General features: G+C 40.3%; 1 protein-coding gene across 1 annotated transcript in view; it reads right to left on the bottom strand.

Annotated features, from left to right (window-relative positions):
- PI4KA (phosphatidylinositol 4-kinase, catalytic, alpha) overlaps nt 1–15,677 on the bottom strand; it is a 131,235-nt gene that overhangs the window by 95,103 nt on the left and 20,455 nt on the right. Inside the window, exons 2-8 of the mRNA XM_008588039.1 lie at nt 13,996–14,112; nt 10,818–10,911; nt 8,417–8,505; nt 5,833–5,905; nt 4,933–5,192; nt 4,335–4,401; nt 948–1,096 (exon numbers count right to left, since the gene is read on the bottom strand). Of these exons, the coding sequence (XP_008586261.1) occupies nt 948–1,096; nt 4,335–4,401; nt 4,933–5,192; nt 5,833–5,905; nt 8,417–8,505; nt 10,818–10,911; nt 13,996–14,112 (849 nt within the window). The remainder of the gene's footprint in view (nt 1–947; nt 1,097–4,334; nt 4,402–4,932; nt 5,193–5,832; nt 5,906–8,416; nt 8,506–10,817; nt 10,912–13,995; nt 14,113–15,677) is intronic.

Here is a 15,677-nt window from a genome sequence, read left to right as displayed (position 1 = left end):
ATATATATATATATATATACTGGAAAAAATTATTTCCCCAAGAAAAGATGTAAAACATTTAGTCTTCAATTAGGATTTCTGACATGGTACTAGGGAGAGTCATCTACGAAGGCCATGGCCCACCCTGAGCACCATTCCGTCTGGGACATCAATGCTGAGAGGCAGGTTAGATAAAGTTTTCTCTCTTGATGGCAACTTCAGAAGCATCCTAGAATATTTAGTAATTCATTATGGCTCTATCCTCATTAATGAGCACCTATGTTTTAATGTCTTCTTGCATCTTCAGCCTAAAGCCATTCCCAGAGTGATTTCTATTCATACTCTACGCAGCAGGGAGAGCTTTCAGAGGCATCATTCTCATTCCCTCTCATTTCCAAAACAGAGAGTCCAGTCTTTAGAGCCTGTCTCTGATGATGTCATCACCCCTACCCACTCAAACCTGTCTTCAACCATCCCAGCCCTATCATAATAACTGCAGGGCCTTTGGATCTGACCAAAGATCCAACCATTTGAGGACTAGGACAATGGCACCAATGTATTCTCTGGTGTTACCTTGAAGGTCATCCAAAGGTACCCAAATATGAAAAAGTTAGGTCTGTATTAATCCAAATACAGCAACCCCTGTGAGGGAGTCAGGTACAATGGAAAAGCAGTGGACTTGGAGCCAGAGTTCCTGGACTGAGCTGGCCCCTGCCCTTGGTCTGCATATCTGTGATGTATTTCACATTGCTTTCCTTACCTCTACGTGGGAATGCATGGGTGTTTCTCCCACATGGCTGCTGCAAGGATTAAATGAGAAAGCATCGATCTCTTTCCTTCCTTTAATTTGCAAATATGTGACTACTAAACTTTACCATGAAATACTGGTATTCTGAGTTTTCCTTTTAAAAAATACAGGCTTTCACCACTAGCTATATTCATAGTCTGTTTATCAATGTTTTACTTACCAAGTTTAAGAGTTCCCGAAGCATCTCTAGTGGAATGTTGAACTCCTTATAGGTGACACCATTGAAAAGGGGAGAAACTGAGAAGCTGGAACTGATGGTGGAGAAGTAGTACTCGGGCTCCAGGGCAGTCCCATCAGGCAAGCAAGAGGCTGATGAGAGAAAAAACAGGAAAGTCAGCCATGGTCACACATGATCAGGACACTCCCTCAAGCTAATTCCCCCAATAACCAACAAAGATATAGATTTGATTTTTTTTATACTCCCATTCTTGCTTGTTTTTATTTTTATTTATTTCTACTTTTTTGCACTTAGAACTCTTGCTTGTTTTTAAATTAAGAAGGCTGGATTGCAAATCCTTGGGGAACAATGCCTCTCACTTGAGTAATTTAGATCAAAGACATGATATGGTATGGACCTTTCAGGTCACATATGATCATGTCCCAATATTTTCAACCCAAACAATATAATTTAACATGTGGAAAGGGGAAAAAAGAATTACACCTTTTTAAAGGTTGAGAGATGTGAAAGTTTGATGTCCACAGGCCCGCCAAATTATTTTACCACCAACATTAGAACAAAAACACTACTAGAATTTTCAAAATCACAACTAAGTGAAACAAGCCAGTCACAAAAGAACAAATAGTGTATGATCCCACTTATATTAGGTATTTAGAACAATCAAAATCACAGAGACAATAGAGTGGTGGTGGCCAGGGGCTGGGGGAGGGGAAAATGGGAAGTTACTATTCAATGGGTACAGAGTTTCCGTTTTATAAGATGAAAAGAGCTCTGGATATGGATGGTGGTGATGTCTGCACAATATTATGAGGGTATTTAATACCACTGAACTGTACACTTAAAAATGGTTAAGATGGTAAATTTTATGTTGTATGTATTTTACCACAATAATAAAAACTGGAGAGAAAAAGTCAGAACAAAAATTCAGTAGTCATCCAATGCTTATTTTTTTGTCTTTTTTTTTTTTTTTCTTTTGTGACCGGTAAGGGGATCGCAACCCTTGGCTTGGTGTCTCCCACACCACACTCAGCCAGTGAGCGCACCGGCCATCCCTATATGGGATCCGAACGCGCGGTGGGAGCGCCACTACGCTCCCAAGCACTGCACTCTCCCGAGTGTGCCACGGGGCCGGCCCGGTCATCCAATGCTTATTAATAAATATGAACTCAAAAGCATATAATTGTTTGAAACCCCATTATTAAAAATCTATAATAGAGGGCTGGCCCGTGGCTCACTTGGGAGAGGGTAGTGCTGATAACACCAAGGCCACAGGTTCGAATCCCTATATAGGGATGGCTGGTTAGCTCACTTGAGAGAGCATGGTGCTGACAACACTAAGTCAAGGGTTAAGCTCCCCTTACTGGTCATCTTTTAAAAACAAAAAACAAAACCAAAAAAAACACCTACAATAGAAAACTATGATTGGAAAATAAATAAGTCTGTAATATTTTTATATTAAATAACTGCAGACAATATTAATCTATAAAGAACGAAACAATAAATTTTATAACTTTCTTAAGCACTAGGGAGCACAGAACAAGCAAAGAGCTGACTTTAGCCCTGACAGTGTCCAAGCTGAGGTGTAGGTCTATGGTGCTGGTGACCTGCTACCGAGCTGCCTGAAGATGGACACCAACCAGTACCTTACAGTGAAGGGGATGGGTGACAAGACCGTGAGGAAATGAGATGCTGGAGAGCCAGCATAAGAAATGGCCACTGAAAGAGTGAACACCTGAGGAAAGAAGGGAGGGAGAGAACGGCCACTTTAAAAGGAGTAGGTCGGGAAGAAGGAAAGGAGGCTGTGACCAGAGGACAATGTCTCAGAGAAGTCCTGTATGGCTGAGCAGGTGTGCAGCGGGAACAGGAACCAAAGACCTAGGACTTGGGATTTATGCAGGGGGTGTCACTGAAAGTTTTTATGCAGGAAAGTAAATGATCAGATTTGTGCTTTAAAAAAAATAGGATCCGAACCCGTGGCGGGAGCGCTGCTGCACTCCCAGCGCCGCACTCTCCTGAGTGCGCCATGGGCTCGGCCCTAAAAATAATACTTAAAAAAAAAATTCTTACAGTGCTGTGGAAGAGGGCCTGGAAAGGGAGGAGAGGCTGACTGTACGAAGAGTCTGAGCGAAACTGGAGGTGTGTGAGCAACAAGAGAAGGAGCAGCGCTTGCTTCTGTCTGCCCTACTATGAGGGGTGCTTCAGTGGGTAGGCACATTGCTCACCCACTCACCACGGCAGGTGCAGGCGAGCACACCGGTGCAGAGTGGGTGGCAGTTGGATGTGCTGAAGGGATGTACAGGGCTCCTGCAGTCAGCTGCACCTAGGTGTGCCCCAATCCAAGCATTTACTTGAAGGAGGGGAGCCACCATGCAGAGGGGCCCTCACCATGGAAGGTGGACAAAGAGCTGTTTTTACCAAGGAAAGAGAAGCCTTCCAGGACACGTGGCTGTCCTCAGATTCCCCAAGGGCAAGCAGGTGGCAAAGAAACTTTTTTTTTTTTTGGTGGCTGGCCAGTATAGGGAATGAACTCTGGACCTTGGTGTTACCAGCACCATGCTCTAACCAACTGAGCTAACCAGCCAGCCCCAAATTTTTAAAGCATGGAGAAATGTATTCTACACTTGGACAAGTGGTTTTCTTTGGGAGATGGGATTCTGAATGGATGAAATTAGCCTTTAGTTCTAACATATACATAGATTGCAACGTAAGTTACATTCTCACACATCCAAGAGATACTATATGCAAAATTGCTCACATTTATTTGAGTTCAGATACTCCCTCCACTTTTTTTTCAAAATTTTCCTCACATCTCTCAAGATCATCTTGAGTCATGCTCTTTTAGCAATTAACATCATTCAAAACTGGAACAGACTGCATTATGAGGCACGGAATTCTGGTTTCCCAATTTCCTATCACTTAATCTAGGTCTTACTTTCCTCAAGGTAAAGGTGGAGGTAATTTTAACATCAAATTCGGTAAATTATGTAAAAGTACTTTGTGGCTTGCAAAGCTCTATAAAAAGTAATAGTAGTAGTAGGACATTCTTCAATATTATTTGCATACTGAATGTACCCACCATTAGCACTTCTACCTGAAAACCAGTGCTTTCATAAGCTAATGTACAAAAATTCTGATAGCAAGCATATGGGGGTCTGTAAATTATTTTCTGCACCTTACATATAAAATATTTGAAAATTAAATTTTAAGAAATTTAAATGAAAACAAAAAACAAATGCTTTCTAAAAGCTTGCCACTCTAGATCCATAGCAATAGAGAGTTAATATCAGCATCTTTAACACCACAAGAAGTCACCCTGAGCTGGCTATCCCAGTACTACGTCAATACTCCTGGCAGAGAGGTGAAGCCCACCTTCAAAGTAGTGAAAGGCAGATCCTCCAGGAGAGCTGGGAGGGGGCACGCCACGTTCAGGACTGACCTAAAACACACAACCACAGTTACAGATCAGAAAAGGCCATTGAGACCTCTGCCAGATTCGTCTTAGACAAGGTTCTCTCTGCCAGCCCAATGCCTGTACTTGAAGTCCTGGTTCAAGCCTCATCTGCTCCCTGTAGCCCATCGCAGCTATAGCATTCTCTACTACACTCTATATCACTAAATTCTTTGTGTCTAGCCATATATTTTTTACTTGATTAGTGACCTGAATTGTTCTCAGTGTTTTGTGTTTTTATCTTTTCTCCATAAGTCAATTATATACTTCTGAAGGGCACTATCTATCTCCCATGCAGAACAGAATTTGGCACCTGACTGCTGTTAAATAAAACTTCACGACTATGAAATCACTTATAAATCTTAAAAAGGACAAGGCAAGCCTTTGAATTAAAGAGAATTCTAGTGAGAACCTTTCATGTTTCTTAAGATTCCTCAAACTACACACATGAGGGATTTTCTTCATACAAGCACTTAATGAGATCTTTCTCCTCTGCTGTTTCCCCAGGAGCCCAGCCACCTGAGAGATGCTAGACACACTGCTGGTTTTCCTCTTCAGGGAGCCCTCCTGACAGACAGTCAGCAGATTGCTGGGGAGGATGGAGCGGAAGTCATTGAAGGAACGCCTTCGAACACCTTCAAGCTCTTCTGGGACTCGGAGGGAATGAGGAGGAACTTTGGGAAAGAGCTTTGAGAGGAGAGACTCTTCTGTGTTGCTGTAACGCCCAAATGCTCGCGAGATTCCTATCAGGCTCGGGATCGCGTACTTGCAGAGGTATTCTAGAAGACCAAGTGAGAATGTAACAATAGGAGAAACTACCTGTGAGAGAGCCATACTGTACCAACTTGTAACACAGGTTAACATTTTGCAACCTGCCCACTAATAAATGTGAAGGTTCAGAGTAAGCCATAGTAAGAAGGTCAATGCCAAGGGCTGAGTGGTAGTATTTTCAATCTGTCATTAACAATAACTTCAGACTATGTCTCTATCACACACAACTGCTCTCCTTGGAAGATCTTGATCTGTACAAGGCACACTCAAATCAATAATATATAGCTAGGTCATGTTATCAGGAACCCTGACTCTATTTAAAAAATATATTTATACTCCCTAGGATCATATTGATAGCCTTACTCTAGGGGAAAATTATGACCTTTGAAAGTCAACTAATCTACCCAGACATGTTTTAGGTGAATCTGAAGCCTAGAAGGGTGAAGTTACTTGTCCAAGGTCACCAGGCATTTATGTACCAGTACTGTGCTCACACAACAAATGTAACCTATTATAAGGTTTTCATCCATCAGACGCACATTAGGTACCAAAGAACAGAAAAGGGAAAAGAAGATAGGAAAAAGAGTAATCACAAAAGGAGAGACAAAGGAAGAAAAAGAAAAAAGGCTTAAAGATCTATAATCATACCTTTTTCTTGAATCTCCAAGGCCTGGCACATTCCCAAAAGAGCATGCAAAACTTGCAAAAGTGCCTCTAAAATCTATAATAGTCAAGGAAACAAAAACAAACAACCAAACTTATAAACAAAATCAGATAAATATCAAAAAATTAATTTAGAAATAGAAGGAGCTTCAGACATTATCTTGACCAACACCATATTTAATATATCTCTACACAACAGTTGTGGCAAGTGGTCAACCAGCTGACCTTCCAGGGACAAAAACCCTCCCTCTCTGGACTGGTACAGAGGTCTTTCTAACACTGGGCCAGTGTTGTTCTTCTGGGGTTTGTATCCACCATCCCTTTGAGCCACTTCTTCCTCCAGATTCTATATGCAGGTGATAGGTCCCCAAATCCTCTGTTTTCATGGCTAAATGCCCCAAATTCTTTTCAACCTTATTCCTTATGGTCACAAGTCCTTTACAATGCTAACTATCTGCTTCTGATTTTTCTGAAGTCCAGTTTGTCTACATCTGTCTCAAATTGTGGGGCTCAGAATAAAATACATTAATATTCCAGGAATCCTGGAACTCACCCAGAGTAATCACCAAACTCATCACAGATTCTAGCCTTTTAGGAATGTGCCATTAGCTTTTTGGAAGCCACTTCACACTGCTGGCTCAAAGAGCTTACAGATAAATAAAATACTTAACTTCTTTTTACACATGCTGCTCCTAGGATATGCAAACTCTACTTACATAGTTGGTATTTTTCACTTTTCATTTATTCCTACAAAAGCTCACAGTAATACCTTTAACTCATCACATTGGTCTCCAGTTCCCAGCTCTATGCCTTCTACAGATGAGATCAACTTCCTTTTGACTTCATTTACAGCACTGGCTCATTTTGCTCCAATGGTAGGAGGCAGGCCATCCTTTGGGATGGTCCTCCAGGCAGTTCCAAAAACCCTCTGAATCATTTTGGCACTAAGCCCATATAATTGGTCCAGGATATCAGGAGAGGTGCTTGTCCAATGTCTTCATGAAGATCAACTAGACTGAATCCACCTCTTTTCTCTCAATTACTGTCTTAGAAAACCCAGGAAAAGGGCCAGCCCATGGCTCACTTGCAAGAGTATAGTGCTGGGCCGGCCCGGTGGCGCACTGGATAGTGCGCTGCTTGGGAAGCGCGGCGGCGCTCCCGCCCGAGGGTTCGGATCCCACATACGGACCGGTTCCCGCTCACTGGCTGAGCGAGGCGCGGGAGCAATGCCGAGGGTTGCGATCCGTTGCCGGACACGGAAAAAGACAAAAGACAAAAAAAAAAAAACAGAAAGAGTATAGTGCTGATAACACCAAGGCCAAGGGATCAGATCCCTATATAGGGATGGCCAGTTAGCTCACTTGGGAGAGCGTGGTGCTGACAACACCAATGCTGACAACACCGGGTCAAAGGTTAAGATCCCCTTACTGGTCATCTTTTAAAAAAAGAAAAGAAAACCCAGGCAAAGAAAATGAAGTTGGTCTGACATGACTTGTTCATAACTAAGTCAAATTTCTTACATTCTCCTAATGTTAAATAATGCTGAAAAACCTATGAAGACCTGACAAATAATACTTTTTCCGTTTTATATATTAAAATCATGTCATCATCTTCAACCTTTATTTTTATTCATGGAAAAGCCCCTAACTTAATGTCTAACTTTTTAATAAAAATACATAATTCTGAGGCTGGCTGGTTAGTTCAGTTAGTTAGAATATGGTATTATAACACCAAGGTGGAGGTGCCCCTGCCAGCTGCCAGCTGCCCCCCCAAAAAATTTAAAAATACACAATTCTAATATATCTAGTTACCTCGTTAGCCAACCCACAAATAAATAAATAACCTAAAAGAGAAAGAACTCAAAAAGCATCACTAGCTGAGAACATTTTGCATGCAGGCAAGCAAATAGGCACTTCTTGGCAGGACCTAAGAATAGCCTTTCTAAATGACAAATGTGATTAAGAAAAAGTTTGTAGGGCCGGCCCAGTGGCGCACTGCTACAGTGCGCCGCTTGGGAGCGCAGCGGCGCTCCCGCCGAGGGTTCGGATCCCACATACAGACCGGTTCCCGCTCACTGGCTGAGCAAGGTGCGGGCGCGACACCGAGGGTTGCGATCCCGTTGCCGGACACGAAAAAAGACAAAAAGGAAAAAAAAAAAAAAAAGTTTGTATTATGATTGTATTCTTTGAAAAGGAGAGAAGTATAAAATACATCTTAGTAACATTTCCGCCCCAAATTAACAAAAACTAAAAAAGTTTGGGCACTATAGGTAAAATCTTCAGTTAGCTAAAAAATCCACTTTGATGAACAACTTCAAAACCCAATCTAAAATAAGGAAAATGAGCTGCCTACCTCTCAGGGCTTTTTGGTAAGTTGAATGAGATAGGACTCCTGAGATCTATAAACAAGTATGAAACATTTCTTAGGTCTGCTATTAATAGCATGAAATAAATCAACATAAACAATCCAATTGCACTTCCATTTTTTTTTTTTTTTTTTTTACTTTTTTCATCACTTTGAAACTCTTTTCAATCTAACAGAAATGCATACCAAGTCACCGCACACTTACCTCATCTCTAAGTGAAGGGTCCCTATAAGCCACATCAGACAGCAAAGTTACCAGGCAGAAGCTGAAGCTCTCTGCAACTGGGAGAGCACCTGGAAGACACAGAGACACAAGTCAGATCATCAGAACGCCTACTGGCATCCAGTTCAGTACGTTCCCTCTCTCACATGGCCTGTCCAAGTTTATAACGGCTGCCCTTGTTGAGATGAGTCTTGAAAGAACAGTTACGGATTCAACATGTTTGCTGAGAAATATCCCTATGTTTCTTTAAGTAAATGTTTTGGTTCAATAAACTTGAACGTTTAAATTAAATTAATTGTTAAATGTATCCTGAGCCAATTTACAGTTTGAGATTATAGAGCCTCTCAATATGACAGATTCCATTTTTTATTCCCTACCTAAATAAAAGTGAGAATCAATCTTGTAAGAGATAGCACATGGAAATACCTATTACTTCTACTTTAAATTGAATAAAATATTGTTTGCATATTTTTTTTCTTTTTTGTTTTGGCAAATGGGAAAAATCCTAGTAAGAGTTTTCAAAGATTCGCTCTGATCCCCATAAACTTTTAAGTACTTCCGCTGCTAAGCCTCCTAGAATGAGATTCTCAGGAGCATGGCCTTCAAGGCTGGGAGGGAGCACTATACCTAAAAGACCAAAAGCTGTACAGCATTTCAATCGGGCACACTTTCAAATGCTGGAGCCACTGTCATTTATTTGGTTCAATCATGATTATACATATAAACAATTTTGAATATTGAACATGGAATCAAGGACATAAAAGTACCTACTATTTTATGGACATATCTATAGTACATGGCAGAAGATTATTACATTTCTACTTCTGCACTTATAATTTTAAAATGCAGATCTAAGTCACTCTCAAACTTGAGTGTGCATCAGGGATTGTTAAAACACACATTGCTTGCTTTGCGGCCCCAGAGTTTCTCTGATGTGGTGGCCAAGAGTATTCTTTTCTGACGAGTTCCCAGGTGAGGCTGATACTGCTGGCCCAGGGACAACACTTTGAGAATTACTGCTCTAGAGTTTAAAAGCATAAGTAATACTGCCTTAATGCAAAAGTGAAATGTTACCCAACAATTAGAAATTTATATATCTCTAACAATGTTCAAATAATGCTAAAACTTTCATTCTAATATATGAATATGAATCTACATATACAGAAGTGATCTGTTTTGAAATTAAAAAAAAATAAGAAAATAGAATCAGCATCTAGTGGTATTCTACTTCTCAAATTAGATAATACAGAGGTAGACAAACGTGACTTTTTAGTCAAGACACTCTAATTCGTAGTCCTTGAAATTGCAAGATACATGCATAATTTTGGATCTATCAGTTTTAGGCATGGTAGGTCACTAGAAATGATAAAAACCCAAAGGTCAAGAGAAATACAGGCACAAGCAGGATGTTCATGAGAACAGCAAAACTTATCTTTAGCAGACTGAGCCCACCTAACAAATCAGGGCTGTGCCACAAATGAAAATGACAAGGATCTTCTTCACAGACACCAACCACCTGTTCTATCCAACGGTGGGCCTCAGGCCTCACAGACATAAACAACAAGGAAACTTCAGTCTCATGGGTCATGAACCCGAAAATGTTAGAGGTCTTCCAAGCTGATTTTGGAGCTTTGGGAAATCAATATACAAGAACATCAGGGTTATAAGTGTTGAGTACAATTCATGGCCCATGTGGACCTATGTAAATATTTTGGAAGGCTGGGGGGTGAGGAGGAAGAAGGCAAGCGGGGAGGCAGGGAGAGTAAGGCAGTGGAGGGGAGGAGGGGAAAAGACTATCTGACTTTCCTTTGACACTAAAGAGAAACAAAACTAAAGTATAAGTTAAAAAGAAATACACATGAATTTATTCCATTTCTGAAGGTGCAAAGTTTAACTACATCTTAGCAGCAAAAATGAAATGATAAACTATATACACTGAACACTGTGGTTGAGTCCCCAACATCCATCTCGCCCTCTCTGAGCAGCAGCAATGCAATTTGGAGAACCGACCTCTTTCCAGGAGCGAGCCTATTAATCAAACAGTAATAATGTGACTGGTTCAGGGATGGGCAGGTGATCTAATTCTGGCCAATGAGACATGAGAAAGCGTTCCTGAGGTCTCAGAGTTCTTGCTCACTCTCAGAAGAGAGCATTGGGAAACTGACCTGCACAGCCTGCCATCTCCCCTCTCGCCCATGGGCTCTGGACAACAGTGAGTAAGCTGAGCCCACATTGCTGTAGGCAGCTAATTGTTCCACTTCCAGCAGTGGACCAGCTAGAAGCATCCTAACTGATGTGTTAGCCTGAATAAACATTTGATCCTTACAGATGCTGAACATACTTATTTTTCCTTGCATTCAGGGAAAACATTATGTAAAATTACCTCTGCCTTTCCGAGCTGTGCTTTCTTCTACCCAGTATACTTTTGGAAGACCTTTAAGAAGTCGAAGAAGGTAAGGAACCACACAATCTTTGTGCTGAAAAAAAAAAAAAAAGTATTATATTTAATACGATAAGTGACTGGTAGGTAGCTTTTTAGCAAAGATTAGGCACAAAGTGAAGCATATCCACATCCTAATCACCTCAGAGATTCTCCAGGGATAACGTAAAGCCTGTGTAAGTTCATGTGGCATCACTCCCTTCCTGTTTCCACACAGCTGACTCCAGAGGCTGTCATGTCAGTCTGAACCACCCGGGCCAAAGGGAAAGCATCATGGCTTACATGGGCCTCCTACGCAGGCCAGGCCCCTGTGAGGGCCTCTCTAGAAGGTGTGTGTGTGCACACTCAAAGCTGTCTTCAGGGAGAGGGGTTCAGAGAGCCCAAAACCCAACAATGGGCCCCAGGATAAGATCCTGGGAACTGGAGGGAAGCTCACAGCCACAAGTTTCTCAACTAGGTGATGCCGTTTGCTGTTCCCATCCTTCGTCCTTTTTCCTTTTTTAAAAAAATTTTCTGCTTCATGTTTCCTCTTACTCCTCTCAAGTTGATCACTGGACTTTCTAGCTAATATTAGCCCAATGAAAAAATTACTTGCCTCTAGTTTCCAAAACAGCCAACTAACATACAGCTTCATTACCTTCCATTATTGGCTTTTTAGGTTATTTCCCTATTTATAGCTGCTCCAGTTGAGGACTAGATAAAGTGTGCTCCAGAGAAGGGGAATACTATTGGATGTTCTGAAATACGAAAAAAACCATGTGGTGGCTTTAAAAACACAGCTACAAATTCTTTGACAATCCTCCCCTTGAAAACAGGCCACCTTAGTGACTTGCTTCTAGTATGTATAGAAAGTGGTACAAATATGACTCCGACCTCTGAGACTAGGTAGATAAGACAATGCAGCTTCCATCCGGCTCTTTTTCAGGACACTCACCTGGAACCCAGAAACTGTGCTGTGACAAGGCCCAGGCCACATGGAGAGGCCATGTACACAGAATTGTCCTGGACAACAGCCCCTGCTAAGGTTCCAGCTAAAAGCCAGGATCAATGTCCAGACACATGTGAGCCTTTGGGTGATTCCAGCCCCCAGCTTTTGAGCATCCCAGCTGACACTTAATGAACCAGAGACTCTCTTGAGCCCTGTCTAAATTGCAGATTCATAAGCAAAAAAAAATTGTTGTATTAAGCTACTAAGTTTGGGGGTAGTTTGGTGGCCAAAATAGATAACCAAACAAATAAAGAATTTTCTTTAGCAAAATCAAAAACACTTTTTCCTCTAAATGATAAAAAGGAGCTAGCTAGGACATCAGTACAGGATCCTGACGCACTAACAGGCACAAAACTCTGAAGGGCCTGCACAACAAGGCCCCCTGCACAGGAAGTGGCCCCAGTAGCTTCTCTGTTACAGCTTTTGCAGCATGTAGTGATAAAACCACCTCCACTACTCTGGCCACAGCTGCTGCCAGAGCAGTCTGCTGACTAAACACAAGGGAAACCAATGCACAGCCCATCCTGGATGCCAGCAAGGAATATAAACATATGGTAACCCAAGAGAAAGCTGGATCCTAGGGTTTTCTTAGGAACCAGGAGAAGGCTAGGCTCCTCTCCTGGTATCCATGAGGCTGATGGGCTTCCCTAGAAGCACAGGCATACCTGTATGATTCACAGGACAATGTCACATGCCACCTAGGATCAGCCAATCCTCGCCCAGAACCACAATTGCACCAATAGTAATTTGTACTAGTCTCTTCCTTGCCATCTTAAAAAGTCTAACACAAGTACAACACAAATCTAACACAAGTAAGTTTTGGAACTTACAGGTAAATCTACCAAGTAATGTGTCTGCCAAAGACATTTACAAGTAATAGACATTTTTTTTTGACAGCTGGTCAGTACAGGGAGCAAACTCTGGACCCTGGTGTTATCAGCACCATGCTCTAACCAACTAAGCTAACTGGCCAACCTTCCACTAATACACATTTGAACAGCAGTAGTTTCTTGTAAAGACTTTGTTTAAATTCTTTTCCACCCTTTATAATTCAATTTTTATTTAAATAGGACTTGGCAAATAGAAAACTAGAAATGATTTTCTTTCTTTTCACATTTATAAACAAATAGGCAGAAAAAAAATAAAATGCAGATTATGCATCTAATTTTGGTTTTTCATGTGACCTTGGTCAGGTGACCTATTTAATTATTAAAATATTGCTCCATAATTTAAATGTTTACTTTTTTCAAATGTATAAATACTCTGTCAAAAACATTAATGCTTATTGAAATAAAATTTCCAAGACATGCAAACTAACTTTTTTAGATAAATATTCAAATATCTAATATCTTTATTTTCCTAACATAACATGATTAAGCTTGGAATTAAAAAACAGTACTTAGTAATGATAAAAATAAATAGATAAATAAATAAATAAAGATTCTACATCTAATGATCAATCATTTCCTTCCACTAGCTTTGGTAATTATATACATAAAAAAAAATATGGTCACGCTGTTTTCTGTTGGAGCTCCTAGGCTGGTTTTCAAATCGCTATTAAAAGGCACACGTTCCCTAAACCTTAATTCATACCTATCATAGTTTTGAAAAAGATGGTACTGTGTCAAAATTATCTCATGATTTTGTCCTTTTGGAAGGAAAACAATGGTAACCATGAGTCTGACTGATGAGCGTTTTACCTAAGATTGAAAACCAAGCCTGCTCTGGAGGGCACACAATTACTTCTCAAAACATTTTAATTTACTTTTCTGGCAAAAAAACAAAAACAACTCAAAACCACTTTAGTTTTTTTTGCAACATAATATGAGGGTACTTAAAAAAAGTTTGTGGAAAAATTGAATTAAACAATAATACAAATCCTTCCATGAACTTTGTGAACACCCCTCGTATTCACACAATTCAAAAAAACCAAATTTCCTAAGAAGGTATACATGGAGAAGTCTCATTCCCACCTGTTCTATCCACCCTGTCTCACCCTTACCCTCAACCACTCTGATTAGGTTCCAAAGCATTCTTGTAGTATTGCTTTAGGTAAATATAAGTAGATACAAATTTAAATTCTCATGATACTTCCTTGTACACTGCAGACACTTTAATTTAGTAAAGATTTACCTGAAGATCAGATTCAATGAGAAAAATGCCCAATGCGATCACTGCATCTCTTCGTCTTTCATCTAACTGGAAGATCCCATGGAAATCTACTGGGCACATGCACAGAAGCTTTTGGACCTAGAAAATTAGACCAAAAAACCACAAAACAATGTTTAAAAAGTGTAAAACCACATTCAGAATAAACCAGAACCATAAAAGCCCAGTGAGTCTGTGTAGCCAGTAAGTCATTATTTTTTTTTTTCAATTAAAAATCATAAAAGGACATCTGCACCTGCTGAAATGATCCCCCCCTCCCCGATGGTGAACACATATACTCTGAGCAACATGGGCTGAGGGTTAAAATGATGTATACACAGAGAGAATAAGGCACAATGGCTAAAGTTGAACAATGGGACCCCTGCTACTTGGTGGTGCCATCAGCAGGTTACCCAAACCAACCTGCAGTAACAATGCCTATCCTGAGTGCTCTTTTATCTTTTCTCATTTTCTGGATTTTTGTTTGTTTGTTTTTGGTGGCTGACCAGTACAGAGATAGGTACAGGGCTCTTTAAAAAATCTGGGCTGGCCAGTTGGCTCAGTTGGTTAGATCACAGTGTTGTAACTCCAAGATCAAGGGCTCCAATCCCCATAATGGCCAGCCACCAAAAAAAACAAAAAACAAAAAACTCAAATGTGTGTAAAGCAGCTGAGACTGTGCATAGCACATATTAAGTTGTCAATAAACAATATCTACTGTTACTAGATATGCTATAATAGTGGCCAGCAGAAGACAAAACAGGCAATAAGTCAGCAGTTTATTGAGTAAATGGAAAAATTAGGATTATTTTCAAAACAAACAGCAAATGCCTGTCTTAAAGGAACTGAAAACCTGGACTTATTACAAATGGGAACACAGATCATGCCAATCTTGAACTGTGCCACAAGAAGCACTGAGCAAAGCAATAAGAAACACTAGGAGGCCCTAACCTTGCTGTTCTGCTATGGACCCAACAAGAATTCACCTACTGACATTCATATAGTCGTGGTGGAATGTTTTATCAGGTAAGGAAATTGAATTTATTGCTTAAAGTTTGCCCTGAAAATGCATTAATAAATTAACAATGTAATTTTTTAAAAGAAAGCAAATTGCTTTTGTTGGCTTAGATTTTAAAAAGACAAATACAAAGGGACAACACAGACCTGAAAGAAAAGCACCTTCTAACCTGAGGGAAGGCAACATTCTTTGTCTTAGCAATTTTCCTTCTAGGAATAACTGCAAACAAATAATTAGAAACTTAGGCAAACATTATGTAGAAATATATTCATCACCATATTGTATAAATAAATTTAAAAACTGAAAATGAACTGGCTGGTTAGCTCTGTAGGTTAGAGCATGGTGCTGATAACACCAAGGTCCAGGGTTCGATCCCTGTACCAGCCAGCCACACAAAAAATAAAAAAATTAAAAAAAAGGAAAACAATCTTATAATTCAATATCAGGAGAATAAATAATGATTCAGCCACTTGATGAAACATTAGGTTGAACCATATGAAATTGCTAATATTCAACCACTTTTTACCTACAAAAACCCTTTCATAAAGGTCAACCTAATATTACAGACATTAAAAATGGTGTTTTTCTACCAAGGCCACGGGTTTGGATCCTATATAGGGATGGCCGGTTGGCTCACTGGCTGAGCATG

The sequence above is a fragment of the Galeopterus variegatus genome, unplaced genomic scaffold (genome assembly GCF_000696425.1).
Source record: "Galeopterus variegatus unplaced genomic scaffold, G_variegatus-3.0.2 Scaffold4643, whole genome shotgun sequence".
Lineage (NCBI taxonomy): Eukaryota > Metazoa > Chordata > Mammalia > Dermoptera > Cynocephalidae > Galeopterus > Galeopterus variegatus.
Note: the sequence above shows the minus strand (reverse complement) of the source record. Positions and strands in the feature narration are given on the sequence as shown.